Source organism: Ruditapes philippinarum, unplaced genomic scaffold (genome assembly GCF_026571515.1).
Source record: "Ruditapes philippinarum isolate M1 unplaced genomic scaffold, ASM2657151v2 ctg3575_1_1_1_1, whole genome shotgun sequence".
Classification (NCBI taxonomy): Eukaryota; Metazoa; Mollusca; class Bivalvia; order Venerida; family Veneridae; genus Ruditapes; species Ruditapes philippinarum.
In genome coordinates this window covers 25,821-46,763 of record NW_026861127.1, presented here as the reverse complement: position 1 = coordinate 46,763, position 20,943 = coordinate 25,821, and the positions used below count along the sequence as shown (strand labels likewise).

General features: G+C 33.9%; 1 protein-coding gene across 1 annotated transcript; it reads right to left on the bottom strand.

The window, feature by feature from the left end:
* Positions 1 to 19,607, bottom strand: LOC132714599 (uncharacterized). Its single transcript, XM_060697489.1, has 4 exons — positions 11,674 to 19,607; positions 10,102 to 10,666; positions 7,064 to 7,201; positions 1 to 3,085 (listed from the first exon to the last, which is right to left on the bottom strand). The coding sequence occupies exons 1-4, from the start codon at positions 18,508 to 18,510 to the stop codon at positions 2,484 to 2,486; spliced, it is 8,142 nt and encodes a 2,713-aa protein (XP_060553472.1). The 5' UTR covers positions 18,511 to 19,607; the 3' UTR covers positions 1 to 2,483.
* Positions 19,608 to 20,943: the final 1,336 nt, after the last annotated feature.

The window sequence follows — 20,943 nt, the reverse complement described above, 5'->3', positions numbered from 1 at the left end:
TAATGTTTAAAACTTTTATTTGTTATGAAGCATCTTGCTTAAAGATAAAATATATAAAAAGTAAAACATCAAAAATTTCAAAACTTAAAAAAAGAAACAAAACACTTAACAATATCTAAATACTTTATGCTACCTGCATCAATATATCAAAACAATGTGCAAATACATACAAAATATATATGTAATATATGTATAGAATAAATCAGTATGATACCTTCCATGACAAACTCTCCCTTCAAATGTGAATAAAATTATGAAATCTTATGCTCCTGTATTATTTGAAAACAATGAGGTTATCCAAGACAAAACACAGTACAAGTAGTTATTCAAAGAATTCTAACAGTATTTTCTTCATAAGAATTCTCTAACAAGATTTTTGGTTTCTGTAAACTACAATAACATAGATGTATAACTTATTCAAATTGTCTGAACACATTCTTCAAATACCAAGAGATTGTCAATGAAAAGGGGACTGCTTTAATAAATAAACAATGTCATGTTATTCTCTATCATAGATCTACAACTGAGTAAAAACTATCTTGGAAAAAAGTGGACAATTTTTGTTTTATTTTCTTTCTTTTTTTTCCATTAAAATATTTGAAAATCACAAGTAAAACATATTCTAAACAGGTGCACAGAACATTTTTTTTTCAACCAACAAGCAAATGATGATATGATCAAATCTTTCAATTACCTAAGTTATTGTCAGTTTAACAGTTTTAGATGGCATTACTGGACAACATAGCAATTTCAATATTATCATTAATTAACTGTACATACTTGAAAAGACTAAAACCTGTATTATTTTTACAAAATACTAAAATGGACAGCACCTTAGACCAGTCAATATAAATTTCCCTTATAAAATATTTCAATAATTTAAAAGCTGTTTCAGCAAAATTTCTAATAGTGTTATATATAGTTCAATTTTCTGATTTTTTTCAACTTATTACCTTTTGTCAAATACACAACTCCATGCAACATATGCCTCAGTAATTGATAATTCAATATCAGTTATGAGGTCATCAAATGCTTTTCAATGCAAATAATCTATAACCAAGGTAACAGTTTAGGATGACCAATAATACAGATTTTCCACCTTATTGTCATTGCACAATTTTTGTCAACCAGTGATCATATCAAATATATGTACATATATAAAACAACAAGAAAAACAATATTTAGACAGAACCATTCTTGTGATATGAATAAACATAAAAATCAAAACTGAACAAATATGGAAATTCCTAAAAATAAAATATGCTGTACAAACTGTATAACAATATATAAAACATTATCGGGGAAAAACAACAACAGTAAGAATAGCACTTAGCTTACCAACCTTTACACCATTTATCTTTACCAACCATAACAATTACTTTTCTTACCTGAACCTTAACATCCACTTATCTTACCAACCTTATATATAATAAAGACATAAAGCGTTATCTTGGATGAAATGCCTTGTTCTTTAGTTTGGTTTAAACAATGGTACAATTAAAGTTTTAAGTAGTAAACAATGAAAGTCTCTGGCAATAATCGTGAATCCGATCTAACCACCATATTTACTTGGTAATCCATAACCATTAAAACACATTTTCACAAATGATGCATAACTGTGACCTCCCCAGATCTCCTGTTTTTGAGAGGTTTTAAAAGGATAAAAACTTTCAGAAGATATTCTTTAATAAAGTAACAAAAAAATAGCAGAAAACAAATCTGTAATAATTACATTTTTAAAGTAATTTTTAAGTGCTTAAAGCAGTCTAAAATGTTTTTTGAAAGCAACTTTTTATATATACCTATCAATATAAATAGAATAAACTCCATCCACACATTTATTTTAGAGGTAATGTTTTTTTATCTTTATTTTGCTTTCTATTTAGTTTAAAGAAGCCTGAAATGGAGCAGTAAATAAACTTGATCTTATCATTCAGGAACAGAATGATGAACAGAAATACTTCCAAAACAAGATCAGCAATATTTTTCTGCTAACAGTGTACCTCCCCCTTTTCCCCCAAAAATAAACAAGGCTAAAACAAAGTTAAATCAGTGATGAGTAACTTAAGAATAAATGACAACAAAACAGTGATAATATATTTGAAAACAAATAATACAACTAAAATTTTACAGAACCAAAAACAAAATAAAACTTGAAATTATATCACAAAGTTAGATCACAGTTTCTTCTATGTGCAAAAATATGACATACTTTTGTCTTAATATCATAACACATACAAGTATATAAAGTAACACAAACAAATATATCTCGTTTCACATATCAATACTATAACTTAACAAATGCTCAATTGAAAACTATTTTAATCTAGTACTGTACCTTCAGAGTACCTTACCAAGATATTTTGGTTTCAATAAATGTTAACAAAATCCAATCAACTGAATAAACTAAAAACTTCTTCCACTTTAAAACCTTAATACAAACTTCATCACTTCTCAAATCAAGTATTATTATTTTCTGTTTTTCAGTCTTGATCCATACTCACATCATCATGAAACAAAGGATTTTCTGTCACTTCATAGTCAGTGCCTGATAATATTTCAAAGTCATCAGCATCCTCATCTTTCATATCTCTATATAAATCAACTTCATCTGACATACCAGCATCATTATCTATTCTATCCTCATTGCTTTCTTCCACTTTATTTATATCTTTAATATTTGAAATATTTTTAACTAACTCATTTCTCTTACAACATTCATCATTAGATTCATTCTTTGACTTAGATCCCGATATATTGCAATACTTTTGTTTTACACTCTCAAAGATATTCTGTCTGTCATCAATAGGTTCATCTTTACACATCAAATCAGCCGCTATATTTCGTACTAAAAGTGTTGGACTACATTTCTCTTTCTTGCAAGTAGAAACCACAATAGGGACATTTGTACTTCTACCTTCTCTTTTTCCATCAACGCCTTTCAACCTTGAAGTACTATCTCTGATCCTGCGTTGAATTTGTGACCCTTGATCTCCGTCAGTTTCCTGCTTTATTTTAGCATGTGAACTGTAATCAGCATGTTTAACTGGCAGACCAGGCTTCATGTACATTGTAACATCCTCCTCTGAAACACCATTAAAGCAGATTTTCACATAATTAAAAGGTAAATATATAGATATTTACTAAGCAATATCCAGAGTCTATTTCTCAGTTTATGAAGGTAACTGTGGTTAATAACATGCTTATTTTATGTAACGAAAAAAATAAAGTTTTTTATGGATGGCACTGTATGCTGTAACAAACATTTAGAAATTTTTTTTATCTATTGTGACCTATGACATTGTTATCCCAATTCTGGCAGTCCACTCAAAAGTGTAAATATTAGACAAATATTATTATAAGCTTTCTTCAACTTAAAAATTGCAATTTTTGAAACATTAGGAAGACCTCAGACACAAGCTTACACTTGGGGCAAAAACATAGATCTTTTTTCATAAGCAGGCTGACACAGATTCCACTTGAAACCTAAATGCCTGTTAGATATTGATAATAACTGAACAGCTAGGACCAATAATTTTATCCATTTGGTCAGGAAGTCTTAGGACAAGAGACTTTTGAATCTTATTAAGAAAAGTGTACATCAATAAGATTGACAGATACCTGACAGTCCGACACACAACCAATACAAGACTCAAACAATCAAGTCTACTGACTAACTTGGTTTAATGGTAACTCAAAATACAAATACAGTAGAATCCCTACTTGAGACCACCTCAGAACTAAGACCACCCCGCTATTAAGACCAGTTTTTAAAAGAACAGAATTTTCTGTTCTTTATGTCAATGGTTACATGATCCAGAATTAAGACCACCTCGCTTATCCACTTTTAAGACCACCAAATTCAGTCCCAATTCTTTGTTTTGTTCTTTTAATATAATTTGACCTCACTATTGAGACCACTTATGTTAAAGTGAACACCTACCAAGATCACATATTTGTTATTATCTGCTTGCTTGCTCTTAGGCATGACACTTGATTACAGAAGGTGTCAAAAAGTAAGGTGAAAAAGTATATTTCAAAGTGGTTAAATGTTGCTTTAAGCACATTTATTTTGTAAAGAAATAATGTCTTATATGATATGTGAATTATGTACATCATACAATAATTAATATTGAAATCAGAACAAAGAGAATTTGTTAGTAATATGTTTTCTTCCCATCAGATGTAACATTATAACATACTTTTATATTGTATTTGCAGGTTAAGATACATAATGTTTGTTCATACAAAAAGACTAAAATAGACCATGGTCATAACGTGTATGACAATGATAAGAATATCCACAATTAAGACCACTCTGCAATTAAGACCCTTTGGTCCAGTCCCAATGGTGGTCTTAATTGAGGGTTTTTACTGTATTCATAACCAGAGACATGTTGTGGAGTAAAGATTGTTAAACATTTGCATCTGTTTTAAAAACTTTAAATTTGTGGAAGGGACAAAGGCTTTTATTTTAGGACAAAGTGCCAATCCATCATAAAAACTTAAGTTTTTTTACCCACTTAAATACTTGGAAAACATTTTAATTTGCAAGCTCATAAAGGCTATTTTATCCTCCTTACATAAACACAAGCTATTAACTGCAAGGAGTATGTGTGGATTCAGCTGGCTATTAACTCTGTCAAGACAGTATGCTCATATTACTTTTTTAGTCTTCTTTCTTTCTTGAAGTTATTGTGCAATTAATGCCTTTATCTCCAACCTTTTCTTTATTCAAGGGCAAAAACTCCACAAAGCATAAAAAATTTCCTTAATCATTCATCTTTCATAAAATAAACCAATTCACTGAAAGGATACCAGCTGTTTAATAAGCCTTTGCTTAAAATGTCTCCAAGCATCCAGTTCATTTCACAACATTTGTAATTTTGCTGTTTATTGTTACAAATATTTGCTACAAGTTACTTAATAAACTGTTGTGTACATGCATTGTCTTAGTCCACCTAATGTTTGGTCAATCTTAAAACTTATAGTAAGTATTTTAAATGGAACATCAACATTTCCCAAAATACAACTTGTATGCACTTCTCCTTGTCCCCAAAAACTTCTCCCTATTTTCACTGGAGGGAGAAGTCACTTCTCCCTAAAATTTAGGACAAGTGTGATCCCTGTAAGAAGCGAGAGTATGTTGAACTAGAACTATCACTAAATGTGATTAATACCCCTGCAAGACTGCTTCAGAAAAGAGGAAATTACTAGTAACATAATACCTTGCAAAAGAATTGAAATAGACTTATGGTTGTGGGCAATTAAAGATAGTTGTGGTTCTTGAATGTTGCATTTCCTTTCAATGTGGTTTACAAAGGGCAATAACTCTACAAATACTGAACATGGAGTTATGGTTATTGTACACTGCACTTCCTCTCCTTGCGCTTGACCATTGTATAAAGTTGTATTGAATTCCAAATACTAGTTTTCAAGTTATGCACTGGACAAAAAAAAGTAATAAAGGGCAAAAACTCTTGAATGAGTCAAGAAAGAGTTATGATTTCTGCGCACTGCGCTTCCTCTTAATATACTTGACCATTGTATGAAATTGTATTGAATTGCAACTAGTAGTTTTCAAGTTATGCTCTGGACAAGAAAAAGCAATGGAAAAGTTACAAATGGCAATAACTCTATAATTACTCTAGATAGATTTATGGTTCTTGTGCACTGCACTTCCTCTTATTGTGCTTGACCATTGTATGAAGTTGTTTTGAATTCCAACCAGTTCTTTTCAAGTTATGCTCCGGACAAGGAAAATTATCAAAGGGCAATAACTCTGTAATTTGTCAAAATGGTATTATGATTCTTGTGCATGCACTTCCTCTTAATGTGCTTGATGATTGTATGAAGTTGTACTTAATTCCAGCTAGTAGTTGTCAAGTTATGCTCTGGACAAGGAAAAGTAACAAAGGGCAATAACTCTGTAATAAGTTCAGGTGGAGTTATGGTTCTTGTGCACTGTACTTCCTCTCAATGTGCTTGACCATTGTATGAAGTTGTATTGAATTCCAACCATTAGTCTTCAAGTTATGCTCCGGACAAAAAAGCAATGGAAAAGTAACAAAGGGCAATAACTCTTTAATTACTTTAGATAAGGTTTGTGTGCACTGCACTTCCTTTTATTGTGCTTGACCATTGTATGAAGTTGTTTTGAATTCCAACTAGTAGTTTTCAAGTTATGCTCCGGACAAAGAAAGTAACAAAGGGAAATAACTCTGTAATTAGTCAAGATGGAGTTATGGTTCTTGTGCACTGCACTTCCTCTCAATGTGCTTGACTTTTGTATGAAGTTTATTGAATTCCAACCATTAGTCTTAAGTTATGGTCCGGACAAAATAAAGCAATGGAAAAGTAACAAAGGGCAATAACTCTTAATTACTTTAGATAGAGTTATGGTTCTTGTGCACTGCACTTCCCCTTTACTGTGCTTGACCATTGTATGAAGTTGTTTTGAATTCCAACCAGAAGTTTTCAAGTTATGCTCTTGACAAGGAAAAGTAACAAAGGGCAATAACTCTTAATTACTTTAGATACAGTTATGGTTCTTGTGCACTGCACTTCCCCTTTACTGTGCTTGACCATTGTATGAAGTTGTTTTGAATTCCAACCAGAAGTTTTCAAGTTATGCTCTGGACAAGGAAAAGTAACAAAGGGCAATAACTCTGTAATAAGTCAAGATCGAGTTATGGTTCTTGTGCAATGCACTTCCTCTCAATGTGCTTGGCCATTGTATGAAGTTGTATTGAATTCAAACCATTAGTCTTTAAGTTATGCTCCGGACAAGGAAAATGCAACAGACTGCTGGACCAACCACCGGGTGACTCCTATATACCCCCCAAACTTCGTTTCGGGGGTATAATAAGGATTCCTTTAGTTATACACTCAAAAGTGAAGAATAATAGTTATTGTTTTAGTATAGAGTGTGTAGTAGACAACTGAACAACAACTGAACAAGAATAACTTGCTGCCAGACATAACTTTTAACTGTTTAAACAGACACTCTATTAAATTACTATCTAGTCAGGGGCATAAATATTAGTAAATCAAATTGTATTACCACTTGGAATTGCCCTGCATTCATCGGATTCATACTCAAAATTGCCATCATGGTCAGATACAATAACAACGGACTTGTCCGAGCTGTGAGACATATTATCTGTCATTTCCATGTCATCCTCATCCTGAGTGTCATCATCTAGATATAACAAAATCACATTTACCTAGTAACACTACAAGCATCTACATACATACAGTAGTATTATTGAAAGTCAGTGATTTTTCACCCTAAAAATAACAAGAGGGCCATGATGGCCCTGAGGTCGCTCACCTGTATATAGGCCCCCCCCCCAACCCCCCCCCCCCCCCAACGTTGCAGAGCCAATTTAACCCAAGGGCTTTTATTTGCACAAACTTGGTAGACACCCATAAGAAGATGTTTCATGCTAAAATTTAAGCTCTAGCTCATTGGGCTTTTTAAAAGAAGATTTTTTTTAAGTTTTTACTATACACATATAGTTAAAAACAATGACACCCCTGGGGCGGGCCAGTTTTGACCCCAGGGCTTTTATTTGAACAAACTTTGTAGACACTTACTAGAAGATGTTTCATGCTTAATATCTAAACTCTAGCTATTTGGGTTTTTTCAAAGAAGATTTAAAGTTTTTGCTAAACACATATATTATAAAGAAAATCAATGACCCCCGGGGCGGGGCCAATTTTGACCCCTGGGCTTGTATTTGAACAAACTTGGTAGACACCTATTAGAACATGTTTGATGCTCAATATCTTAGCCATAGCTCTTTGAGTTCTTTAAAAGAAGGTTTTTTAAGTTTTTACTATATGCATATAGGGAAAATCAATGACCCCCCGGGGGCGGGGCCAATTTTAACCCCAGGGCTTTTATTTGAACAAACTTGGTAGACACCCATTAGAACATGTTTCATGCTAAATATCTTAGCTCTAGCTCTTTGGGTTCTTTAAAAGAAGATTTTTTAAGTTTTTACTATATGCATATAGGGAAAATCAATGACCCCCCAGGGCGGGCCAATTTTGACCCCAGGGCTTTTATTTGAACAAACTTGGTAGACACACACTAGAAGATGTTTCATGCCAAATATCTAAGCTCTAGCTCTTTGAGTTCTTTAAAAGAAGATTTTTAAGTTTTTACTATATGCATATAGGGAAAATCAATGACCCCCGGGGCGGGGCCAATTTTCACCCCAGGGCTTTTATTTGAACAAACTTGGTAGACACCCATTAGAACATGTTTCATGCTAAATATCTTAGCTCTAGCTCTTTGGGTTCTTTAAAAGAAGATTTTTTACGTTTTTACTATATGCATATAGGGAAAATCAATGACCCCCCGGGGCATGGCCAATTTTGACCCCAGGGCTTTTATTTGAACAAACTTGGTAGACACTTACTAGAAGATGTTTCATGCCAAATATCTAAGCTCTAGCTCTTTGAGTTCTTTAAAAGAAGATTTTTTAAGTTTTTACCATATGCATATAGGGAAAATCAATGACCCCCTGGGGCGGGGCCAATTTTCACCCCAGGGCTTTTATTTGAACAAACTTGGTAAACACCCATTAGAACATGTTTCATGCTAAATATCTTAGCTCTAGCTCTTTGGGTTCTTTAAAAGAAGATTTTTTAAGTTTTTACTATATGCATATAGGGAAAATCAATGACCCCCCGGGGCGGGGCCAATTTTGACCCCAGGGCTTTTATTTGAACAAACTTGGTAGACACTCACTAGTAGATGTTTCATGCCAAATATCTAAGCTCTAGCTCTTATGGTTTTTTAAAAGAAGATATTTAAAGTTTTTTCTTTCGGTTGCCATGGCAACCAGAGTTTTACATGGAATTAAATTCTTTGAACAATTTTTAAAGGTGACCACCAAAGGAACATTCCTGTGAAGTTTGGATGAAATTGGCTTAGTGGTTTATGAGGAGATGTCATTTAAAGTAAAAGTTTACGGACGGATGGACGGACGCCGGACGGACGGACGCCGGACGAAAAGCGATCACAAAAGCTCACCCCGTCACTTTGTGACAGGTGATCTAAAAAGAGGCCTATAAAAGGCTTCTACCCAATAGAAATTTTCTTTAAAACCATGCAGTTTTCCAAAAAATCCAAACTTACACCAGCTTTGTTTGCTAATGCTTCTTTCCTTTTAAATAAGAAAAACCATTGACAAAATGAACAGGTGAACAATTCCCTTCTTTTATCAAAAAGAATAGTAAAGTTTTTGCTAAAATTGCCATTAGCTTTTTAAATGTGTTCAACATTGTTCTCCTTCTTGACCTTTACTTTCATAAAAAGAGCTACATGTATAACATGCAAGAAGAACAACTGTTGATTGCTCAATTTTAACCTTTTGATTCATTATACATGACTCTATTATACATATCATTATACATATGCATCTAAACTTTTACCCTGACATAAATTACCTTTATTACAGTGCGTCTAAAATACAATTTAAGGAAATAACAGATCCGTGTTTTGTAATAGAAAGAGCACCGAAACACGAGGGAATCTGATTTGTACGAGGGGGCGTAGCCCCCGAGTATAAATCAGATTGCCGAGTGTTTTGGTGTTCTTTCTCTTTTGTATCTTAGTCAAACATAAAAACACGTTCCTTGTTGTCACAATATAAAACCCCAGAAAAAAAGTAACCAATGAAAGAGCATCTGAATATAATATTTCTGCCGCCTTTCCTTTCTCTGCCGTCATAATAAGTAAACCCCAGCAAAAATGAGCCAATCAACGGGCATGCTCTGGAGTGCTGGTAACTGTTACCTGCACTCCACTTAACGCACAGTGCATGTATATGTATACGATTGAACTCTGACATTTTTTCAACAGAAAAGTCCCAAAACTGTGATACAATATAAAGTTATTTTGCATTATGAAGGTTAGTGATAGGGCAGAACGCCCATGCTCTGTGAGGTTAACTGATATTTATACAATAGTTCAAGACTGCAACAATACAAAATTTAATGATATTGATGTCTTACACAATGAATAGTTTTACATTACTTTTTCACAAAGTCCGTGTGATGAATATCATCAGAAGACAGCAGACTTACCTATATGAATGGACATATCTTCCATGTCAGAGTAATATACAGAGCAACTATCATCCTCTGGATTCACGGTGTTCAATTTCTCTTTCAGCATATCATCATGTTTCTTCGTCTTCAAATGAGCACTCATTTTCCTATAGTATTGTTTGCAAACTGCACAATATTTCACTTGCCTCACTTTCTTTGTTTCCACATCATCCTCGGATATTTCAACATACTCTGAGCTAGTTTGTTTCTTTAAATTGAGATCGACTGTAGGGCTTTTGTCATCTGTCGTTTTTAATTTTTTATGCTTACCTGGTCCAATGCTATCCAATCTCTTTGTATCATAAACATTTTTAGACACAGCCACTATTTCTACAGAATTGTCATCATCATCATCGCTGATTGAAACAGTTTCTTTTCTTTTACTTCCGTTCTTAATGTAATTAACAAACTTTAGATTCTCATGATGGACCTGAGATCTAAGATGCCGTTCAAAGCTAGCTTTATGACAAAACAGGGAGCCACACACATCACACCATGCCTCTGCATTATGGTTTTGACTTATATGGTAACGACATGACTCCTGTAAACATAATAGTAATTTGCTGAATTAACATCTCCCTGGATCTAGCAGCATTACTTATACAAGTATAGTGTCACAAAGCCAACAAAAATTAATTCAAACTACACCAGCATAGTCCAGCAAATTAACTATAATAGTCAAATCCCATCCTTTTCGAAATATAATGATACTAAAAATATTACAATATGGTGCAACTTCATCCTTTCTTTTATTTTGAAAAATGTCACTATGAATAAGACAGTAAGTGAGGCATGCAAAATTTATAAACAAATTATCAATTCATGGAATCCAATTAGACCAGAAATGAAAAGATTTCTTTAACTATGATTTATTTTGCTATACTACTTTTATATAAACTTGTAGATATAAATTAAAGATTAAAGTAAAAGTTTCATGGAATCCCTTTACAAAGATCTTTAAATCTAAAACACAAGTATTTCACTGTTTATCTTAGGTTTTGACAGCCATATGTTTCCCACTTTTATAAATTATTTAGCAAAAACTTTTCTCTCCAGCCATGATTTCATGTACAAAGTGGCACCAGAAAAGAACAATTGACAATTTGTAAGGTAGCTTGATACATTCCTCATACAAAATAATCCCTGGCAGATTTGAGCCCACAGTAGCATTGGACAAGTAGTTTGAAGTCAAAGACAACAACTCGGCCACAAACGCCCTCATAATGCTTCAAGTTAGACCCTACCATTTCGTATATCATCATCATAAAGTTAACTATCTGTCCGGTTTTTAAGGACATATGTGATTGTATGATCAACTTGCATCAAGAGCTCAAGTGACAGTTATTAGGCAAGCTTAGGATTGATCAAAAAGTAACATTTGATTGCCAGCTTGACCCTGAAATATACCAGTGGCATCTAACTGGTCATCAGTGAAGCTAAAGCATTGCTTCTTTGGCCAATAAGATAGAAATATTATGCCCTCTAACCTATTGATGACAGCTGGTGAATAAAATATTGAAGCCAAACTGGAAGAGAAAATCAACTTACCTTATCATTAAACTGTATTTTGCATCTATGACACCAGTTTTCATGTTTTCTGCTGTAATGAAGCTTCATGTCCATTACACTGTAACAAGAGAAGCTACACAGTCTACAGGTCTGTTTATACATTATATCCTTCACTTTTCTATCCATATCTGCTTTTGCTGATCTCATGCTTTGGTTATTAGGTGAACTAGCCACTGTGCTACTCTTGTTTTTCTTGGATTCAGTATTTGTTTTGCCCTTTCCTTTTTCAGAGACACCAGGATAGTCTCGAACATATTTTTCATTGGACTTCTTACTTTCTCCTTTTTTAAAGGTATTAAATGATGTAGAATGTTTGACAGACTTATTCTTTATTTTATTTTCATGAACAGGACTTGGTGATTCTTTATGCAGATGCTCGGCAGTATGTTTACCTTTGTTATGCTTATTCAATTTTAGCAATTTATTTTCATCTTTTATGAAAGCATCCTTAAACTTTTCATCTGAATCAGGTTTTGAATGGAATTTATGTTGTTTCTCTTTTGTATGTTCTTTTGCACTAGATGTTGGGGTGATTTTTTTCCATTTTTCTACAGCAATCTTTCCCTTTCCATTCAATTTCTTACTTGCTTTTAGTCTGATACTTGGAATTCTGTTGTCTCCCAAATTCTTTTCTCTCGATTTATATACTCCCTTCAGGAGATTCTGTCTCTTTTTAGATGCGCTTTTGTAATATTTATGTACATTTTGCTTTGATATTTTCATCTGCCCTTTAGATCTCAATATCAACTTTTTCATAGCTACTTGTTGTCGAGTAACAACTGGTACTTCAGAATCCATATTTTTCAATTTTATAGACATTTTCTTTGTTACATTGTCACTAACATCACATGGTTTGTCCAACTGTTTAATCTGTTCATTTGTTTTATCACTGCACATGTTATTAGGAATCTTGTCATTCCCAATAGTTTTCTTCCCTTGTTCCTCATTTTTATTAACCTTGACAGACTCCATCTTTCCCGACTCTGTATTATTCATAACTTCGGGGTTTACTTTACAGCATGATCTTTTGTTCTTGTGGTCAAAATCTCCCAAAAATCTCTCAGCAGCTTCATACAAACTCCTTTCAGCATTTATTGCTTTCTGTGGTTTAGCTCTAGGCAGTGGTTTCGGAAACCTCTTTTCAAACCTAGGCTTTCTGCTTTGTCTGAGAGGAGTAGGTGCTCTGGCTGATTTAAAGACAGTTCCACTGTCTGTTTTTGCATCAGTTTGGTTACAGTGCCCATAATGGTGTTCCTCTTCACATGATGGCATTTGAGACAATGTTCCATTCTCTGGGGAATAAAACTGATACTGGTAACTGTCTGTAGAAGAATTTTGAAACTCAATTGATGCATTAGTGTTCTCATTAGCCAGGTCTGGAGTAGTAATTGGTATACTTGACATCAGTTCTACATCTGTAAGGATATCAGTCACTAGATCTTCAAATATGTTCTTTGATGTATCAAGAAAATCTTCAACAATATTGATATTTTCACATCTTTTCTGTTGTAAATCAATATTTCCTTCTGAATTCTGAAATGCAGACTTCTCATCTGAGATACTATCTTCAATAAATTGAGATTCAAAGTTCCCTGCACTGTTTTCAAAACCATTTCCAGTAAATGGTATTTCTGAGCTTGATTCTGCAGCATTTTTCTCAGACACACACATTGTATTTTGAACGTAACAGTTTTCATTTTCTAATGTTTCAACGTCAATTGAATTTTGATTAATCACTCCTGTTTTCCGTTCAGTAAAGTCATTTGTTCCTATATTTGGAGACCTAAGTACATCACTATCAGAATATGATACACCTCTGCTTAATTGATAATTCCTGTACATTTCAATCTCCTCATGTGATGTTTCATACTGTAACTCACTAGTACTACTTGTATTAGCAACTGAATTTCCAGGAGACTTGTGCTCAAAGTCTATAGTTAGGATTGGGCTCATACCAATTGCATCAGAATTGTGGACAGGTGTACTACTACAGACAGGTAACATCTCACTATTTTTAGAGGTAGTCATCAGTGTAGAGGTTGGGGGAGAGCTTACATTTTGACATGATTTTAATGTATCAACAAGCTCCTGTTTAGCGCACAAGTATTTATTAAGCCATACTGACTGGATGGGTGGAGAATATATATTGCTTGAATGTTGTGCATACGAATTTTGTCTTTGATAATCATTCACACTCTCAGAAAGTTGTTTCTTTCCCTTTTCAAAATCTAAATCTGAAACATCAGCAATATTGGCACATGAGTTTTTAGGGTAATCTATTATTCCAATATGTGCTACATTTTCAAATTCACCTAATGCAATATTGTCCTTTAGTTCTTCATTGTTAGTATCAATGTCTTTTCTTGAAAAATTCCCCAGTCCACATGGTGATGCACTGCAACTGACTGATACAACATCAATATTATCCTTTACTTCATCATTATTCATATCAAAGTCTTTTCCTGAAAAATTCCCAAATCCACAAGGTGATGCATTGCTCTTGACTGATACAACATCAATTAAGGGAGATGTTTCTGCTACAGATGTACTGTTAGTAAAATTCTGTTGTACATTACAAGATTCATCTTTACTATTGTCACAAATGTTATTATGTATGTTTTGATTTAAGTCTACTTTGTCATTTTGACTTGAACCTGCATGGCATCCTAAATAGCCAGTGAATGTTTCTTTAGAATTCCTTGTAACTCTAGCTTTACCTGGTCTCTTGTAGTATGTTGAAGAGACAATTGGGCCAAATAAACATTGTGTTGCATAGTTTCCTATCAGAGTTCTCTGTGGTTTATACTCAGTTGAAGGAGGATCAAGCTTTAAAGGAGAATATTTACTAGCCTCTTCTGGATTTTCAAGCATGTTTTTTTCATTATTATTGTCATCTTTTCCAATACTTTTGTCAATTCTATCAGACACATTTTCCCCAAAATCAGTAAGATACGTTTCTGCAAGATGCTTCTGCTCCTCTCTTCCCGTGTCTGATGTGATCAAAGACTTTCTCTGACACTGTTTTGCTTCAACTAAAGGTTTAGTTTTATCCCTGGTCAATGCCTCCATTGCCAAAGCTCTGTTTAACAAATGTTTCTTGGCAGAAAGCACTGCTTTGTCCAAATTTTCTTTTGCATATGTATCACTGCGATATGTCGAGTTTTCAGAGGTTTTCTCTTTCTGATTTGTTTTTAATGTTTCTTTAACTTTAAAAGTATTTGGCGTAAAAAGAACAAATTTACCTCGTGTCATATGTGAGGATTTATTCCTTGTGATCTCCAGCTGATGTTCTTCGACTTTGTCTTGTGTTTGACTTTTATTATTTTTTGTATACATTTCTTCACCTTCAGTAGACATTTGTTCAATATTACCTCCTGTCACAGCAATGCTATCCTCAATTTCTTTTGAAACCTCACAAGACTTTGCAATTTTATGTCTCAATTTTGGATGCAATTTTTTCATGTAGACAGTTGTCTTGGCTTCTTTACCTGATTTTAATCTATGTTTTTTCAAGTTGTCAGGACTTCTTTTTTCAGCTTTCAGACACTTCTTATTATTCTTTATTTTACTATCAGTCATAAATTTGCTTGATGTATCCTTTTGCTTGGTTGAACTTCTTCTACATTCATCAACATTCACTTCTAAAGACATGTTAAATCTCACTTTCTTGTCATTTTTTGTGTCTTCTTTACTATCTGTTAAGTAAGGTATTTTGTATGTACCTAGCTTTGTTTTATGACTTAATCCTGATTTTAACAATTTGTTCTCCAATGATATATCTGGTTTAGCGACTTTAGACAGACCTTTTGAAGTAACTTTTGAAATTGCACTCTCAAGTATTGAAAGAATAGGCATAGCTACAGTACTTGGTGGACTTAAGTTCTTTAAACCTTTTGAAGTGCCAAATATTGACTTGCTAAAATTTTGAGATGTTTTAGTGCTCACAGCATTTATATCTTTACAGCTATTGCTTTCAATTCCATTTTTTTCATCTCTAAATTTCTTGTCTTTATCATGTCTATTTTTTACTGCAATTATCTCTGTGAATAGATGACCATGATTATATCTCTCTTGTCTTTTCTTTTTATACAGATCATCTGATGACAGGTTTTTAGTTTCTTGTGAATCTGTATTATTTCCTTCCTGACTCTTTGCAGCAGCATTTATGGTACTTACAGACACTTCTTTAATTTTCTCTTCATCATCCATTTTAGTGATACATTTCTTTCCTTCGCTTTTCTCTTCTTTTTTCTCAGATGAAATGTTTTTATCTTTATCATGATAACGCCTCTTATATTTCACAGTATTTAAATCCTTATTTGTCCAAAATCTGCTATTTTTGTCAGATCCATATATTTCTGTAGGACTTGTCCAAAACTCTTCATTTCCACTGATAGGAAAAAGATCTGTTGAAAAGAAAGATGAGCAAATTGATTTGCTAGTGTTGATTTGATCCCTATTACCATTCTTATCATCAGTAATGTCACATTGTATCTGCCCCTGCTTCTCCCATGGCCTAAAATAGTCTGAAGAGATTGGGTGTCTGTTACTCTGGTTATCTCTATGACGAATATAGGTATGTATCCCTAGACCAGATAATCTCTGATTTTCATTTCTTGTTCTCTTATATGATTGTCGTATTATTGGCCGATTTGTGTTATGTTGTTTGAATCTGTATTGTCCATTCATCCGATGGTCAACCTGCCATGGTCTATGAAACTTTGCATTTGTTTTCCATGGTTCATTTAAGTTTGAAAAAAATCTACCATTCTGGTGTTGTCTCAGGCCATGTTTATAAATAGTTCTTTTATTGTATTGTTTATCATTTGCATCTTCCTTATTTTGATGTTGTATATTATTTCCACAACTATTTTCAAGTTTCTTGTCTTCAATGTTCACTACTGTATTTCTATCATGTATCTTAACCTGATCTCCATTAGAATTCCCTTTAATTTCAGATGCAGGAATTGGATTTCTTTTATCTATTGTTAATTCATCTATTTGATCACTGTCAAATCTACTTTTACATTCTCTTGACTGATCACATCTTTTTTTAAAAACAGTGTCATTATTCATACTTTCATTTGACTCCTCATTGACAGGAGAGTTTGAACCTTTAAAGTCTTCATTACAGGTTTCTTGAAAATATTTTGCCTTGAACATTTCCTGATGTGACAAGTTTTCTTTCATTTCCTTATTTTCTATAGGAAGTGCACTAGTTGTCCTTAATTCCTCTGCCTTGTTTTGTTTATCTACAGCTGAAGAAACCTCATCTGTTGATGTTGATGACACTACATTAACAGAGGTAGCAACTGGACATTTGGTTTGTGATTTATTTGTTAATTTGTCCTTTGCGAAAGTTGATGTAGTAGAATTAGAACTGTCTTCTAATTGTTGTTGAGGATAACAAGGTGCTGAAGGAGGTGGAGGAGGTGGTGGCGGTGGTGGTGGTAATGGTAATGGTATCATCGACACATCTTGAATTATATTTGTATGAATTTGGGGAGCATGTATATTTGTATCAATATTAAGCTGTATAGGTAGTGATGTTCCACTTCTCACAAATAAGTGATGGATACTCTCTGTGGATTGATGTATGCTATCTTCACTGTCAGCAGCATTTAGAGAGTGATAACCTCTAAAAGAGTCTTTTGGTCTTCTGCATATAGGCAAGCTTTCAGGCACTGGTGTGTCTTGAATTGAACCTAAACATTTCTCTGACCTATTGATGCTCTGAAATATTTCAAAGCCATTTCTTGACACTGGTGGTTGAACCTCTTTCCAAACCTGTTCTCCATGCTGAGAAAAATTAGCAACACTGCTAACAAAATATGGTGCCTCCTGGACTAATGGCAACCTCTGATAATTTTCATCTCTAACTGCTGGATTCAAATTTAAATTAAAAGTAGAACTTTTAATCCCAAAAGTTTGGTTTGTCCTTGGTTGTGTAGTATCAGGGACTTGTACTCTATCTTGATGAAATTTATCAAATTTATCATGAGAATGCACTCTACTGTTGTTTGCAAAAAAGTCTGTATGATGAAATTTTTGAAGCGGGTAATTTTGGTGCACATGATCAGTATTGGTTCTATCTTTTCTAAAATAATCACTGTTTTGTCTTTGCAAATCTAAATATTTATCAGACTCGTTTCTTTTCCAATTCACATTTCCTTTTTCAAATGGACCATGGTTTGATAATGCATCAGACTGTCTCTCCTTGAATTCGTAAGAGTCTTTTTGTTCTTTTGACTTTGAAACTCCATAGTTGAACCTTGATTGATTAGGTAATACATCATTTCTTCCGAAACTTCTTGGATCATAATTATTGACATACTCACTTTGTAAATTGTTTTTCTCAATTACATCTGGATTTTGATAATTAGAATGAACTGACTGATTATACTGTAACTTGTTAACATCATTCGGAATGTCAGACCTTTGAACAGGCATTGTATTTTTAAACTTGTCTCTTGTATCTAGATTGTTCATGTCTCTGTTCATGTCTATGTTAGGATTTTGCATATTACCAGCAATATCTAACTTATTACAAACATTTACTGAAGTGTCACAATACTTGTTATTCAGGTACTCCTTATACTCAGTAAGTTTCCCAAGTCCACAATCAAATCCAGATAAACTTCCTGAATATCTTGCTTCAGAAGACTGTCTATCTTCATTAATGTTGCTACTAGAATATCTGTCCCTTGGCAAATGTTCCCTGTACATATGCTGATCCCAAGGTTTGTACGTGTTTCCTCTCCTTTTATCTCCATACTGCTTTCTTCCATCATTAAATTCATTTCGTCTGTGACGCATTTTTGAACCACCTGAAATTGATACATCTGGTTAATGAAAGCTTCCATCAATTGTAAAACATAGAACAAGAGAAAATAAAATTGGGCCAAACAAAACAAGAGAAAATAAGATGAGGCCAAACAAAACAAAAGCACCGCATAGGCGTGGCATTATCTCTCGAATACAAATTTGTTTTAAGTACATAAAATTTAAAGTTATCAAACATAATGTTTAAACAGTCAGAGAGGATACTCATTTATAACATTTGTCCAAAACTAAGCATGTTTATTTCATAGCTGTGCTCTTGTCACATGAATACTTAGACAATTTTATATGCCACAGCTGTGAAGTATAGACCCCAAACATGTCACCAGTCATGCTCTTAAAAAGCTTTTTTCGAAGCACAGAGTGGTGATTATCTATCTCCATGCAATATATATGTACTGACTGAAAGCAACAATGTTGGTTTTTAAATAATAAAAATTCAAAAGCACAAACTATTATGCCTAGAGTGAATGCAGGGCACTAGACACCTTTAGGGGACAGGTACCCACACCCTAAAGAAGGGGAGTTTTGCGTCCTTTTAAGGCAAAATTCATTTTTATTGTTATTTTGTATTTTAGTGTATTTTTTTTCACATTTACTCATTACACTACTCACCAGTGGTTTCAATAGTTTGTGATTTTCCTACCACTGAAATCAATAGCTAGTATATTTTTTAATTAAGTCTAACAAATCAAACAAATTACTTTAAGTTGATTTTTAATAGAATTTGAAGGGGATTCTTTTCTGACATAGTGTAACAAAAGCACAGCCAGGCGGAGCATTATATGCTTGAAAGTGTTTTGTTCTTTTTAGTAAGGATGAAGCATTTGTAAGACATGGGAATTAGCTGTTCATCCTATAGAATTTTACAGCTGTAGGTTGATTAATGCTTAGGTTATTAATAATGACCTTAACCTTTGACCTTGTGACCCCAACATCAATAGGGGTCTTCTATCTAATATGGACAATCATCCTATGAAGTTTGAAAATGTGGGCAAAATGGAACTTTAGTTATCCTGCGGAAACTGCTTTCAATTTCAAGGCAATAGTGACCTTGACCTTTTGACCCAAAAATCAATAAGGGTCTGCTATCCAATATGCACAATCATACTATGAAGTTTGAATATTGTGGGCCAAATGGAACTTACGCTATGCTCTGGAAACTGGGGTCTTAAGCCCAATATGGACAACCATCCTATGAAGTTGGAATATTGTGGGCCAAATGGAACTTAAGTTATGCTTCAGAAACTGTTTTCAGTATTAAGGTAATAGTGACCTTGACCTTGTGACCCCAAAATCAATAGGGGTCTTAAGCCTAATATGGACAAACATCATCCTATGAAGTTTGAATATTGTGGGCCCAATGGAACTTAAGTTATGCTTCGGAAACTGTTTTCAGTATAAAGGTAATAGTGACCTTGACCTTGTGACCCCAAAATCAATAGGGGTATCCTACCCAATATGGACAATCATCCTATGAAGTTTGAATATTGGGTCAAATGGAATTTAAGTTATGCTCGGGAAACTGTTTTAAATTTTAAGGTGATAGTGACCTTGACCTTTTGACCCAAAAATCAATAGGGGTCTTTTACACAATATGGACAATAATCCTATGAAGTTTGAATATTGTGGGTCAAATGGAACTTAAGTTATGCTCTGGAAACTATTTTCAGTATCAAGGTAATAGTGACCTTGACCTTTGACCTTGTGACCCCAAAATCAAAAGGGGTCTTCTACCAATATGAACAATCATCCTACATTATGAAGTTTGAACACTAAGGGTCAAATGGAACTTAAGTTATGCTTTGGAAACTGTTTTCAATTTTAAGGTAATTGTGACATTGACCTTCTGACCCCAAAATCAATCGGGGTCTTCTACCCAATATGGACAATCATCCTATGAAGTTTGAACATTGTGGGCCAAATGGAACTTAAGTTATGCTCCGGAAACCAAATTGCTAACGGATGGAAGGACGTTCCAACATTTTGGCTTTAGGGGCTATTTTCTTTGTTATTTTCTTTGTTTTCTTAAGGGCTACTAGCCCCTAAACCCTTTGATCACAGAATATACCTATTGTTCTCTTCTGTACTCTTTACTGTTATATAGTCCCTAAACCCAAAATGTTTGCTCGGACGGACGGACTGACAGACAGACGGACGCCAGGGGGTATAACATAATATGTCCTTTCGGGCATATAAAAATATACATGATTTTGAGAGGGGAATGGTACCCATATTCGGCCCCAAAAATGACCAAACCGGTGCCCTGCAATGTGACCTTGACCTGTGTCCCCTCAACCCCAAAATCAATAGGGGTCATCTGCTGGTCATGAACAATCATCATACCAAGACAGTTTAAAGTTCCTCGGTCTAAGCGTTCTTTAGTTATTGATCAGACACCTTTTTACT

Coding starts and splice junctions, on each gene's coding strand:
- LOC132714599 (XM_060697489.1), bottom strand. CDS start 18,510: ATGCGTCACAGACGAAATGAATTTAATGATGGAAGAAAGCAGTATGGA. Junction 7,202..10,101: donor AGATATGTCCATTCATATAG/GTAAGTCTGCTG, acceptor TGTTATATCTAG/ATGATGACACTCAGGATGAG. Junction 3,086..7,063: donor ATGCAGGGCAATTCCAAGTG/GTAATACAATTT, acceptor ATGGTGTTTCAG/AGGAGGATGTTACAATGTAC.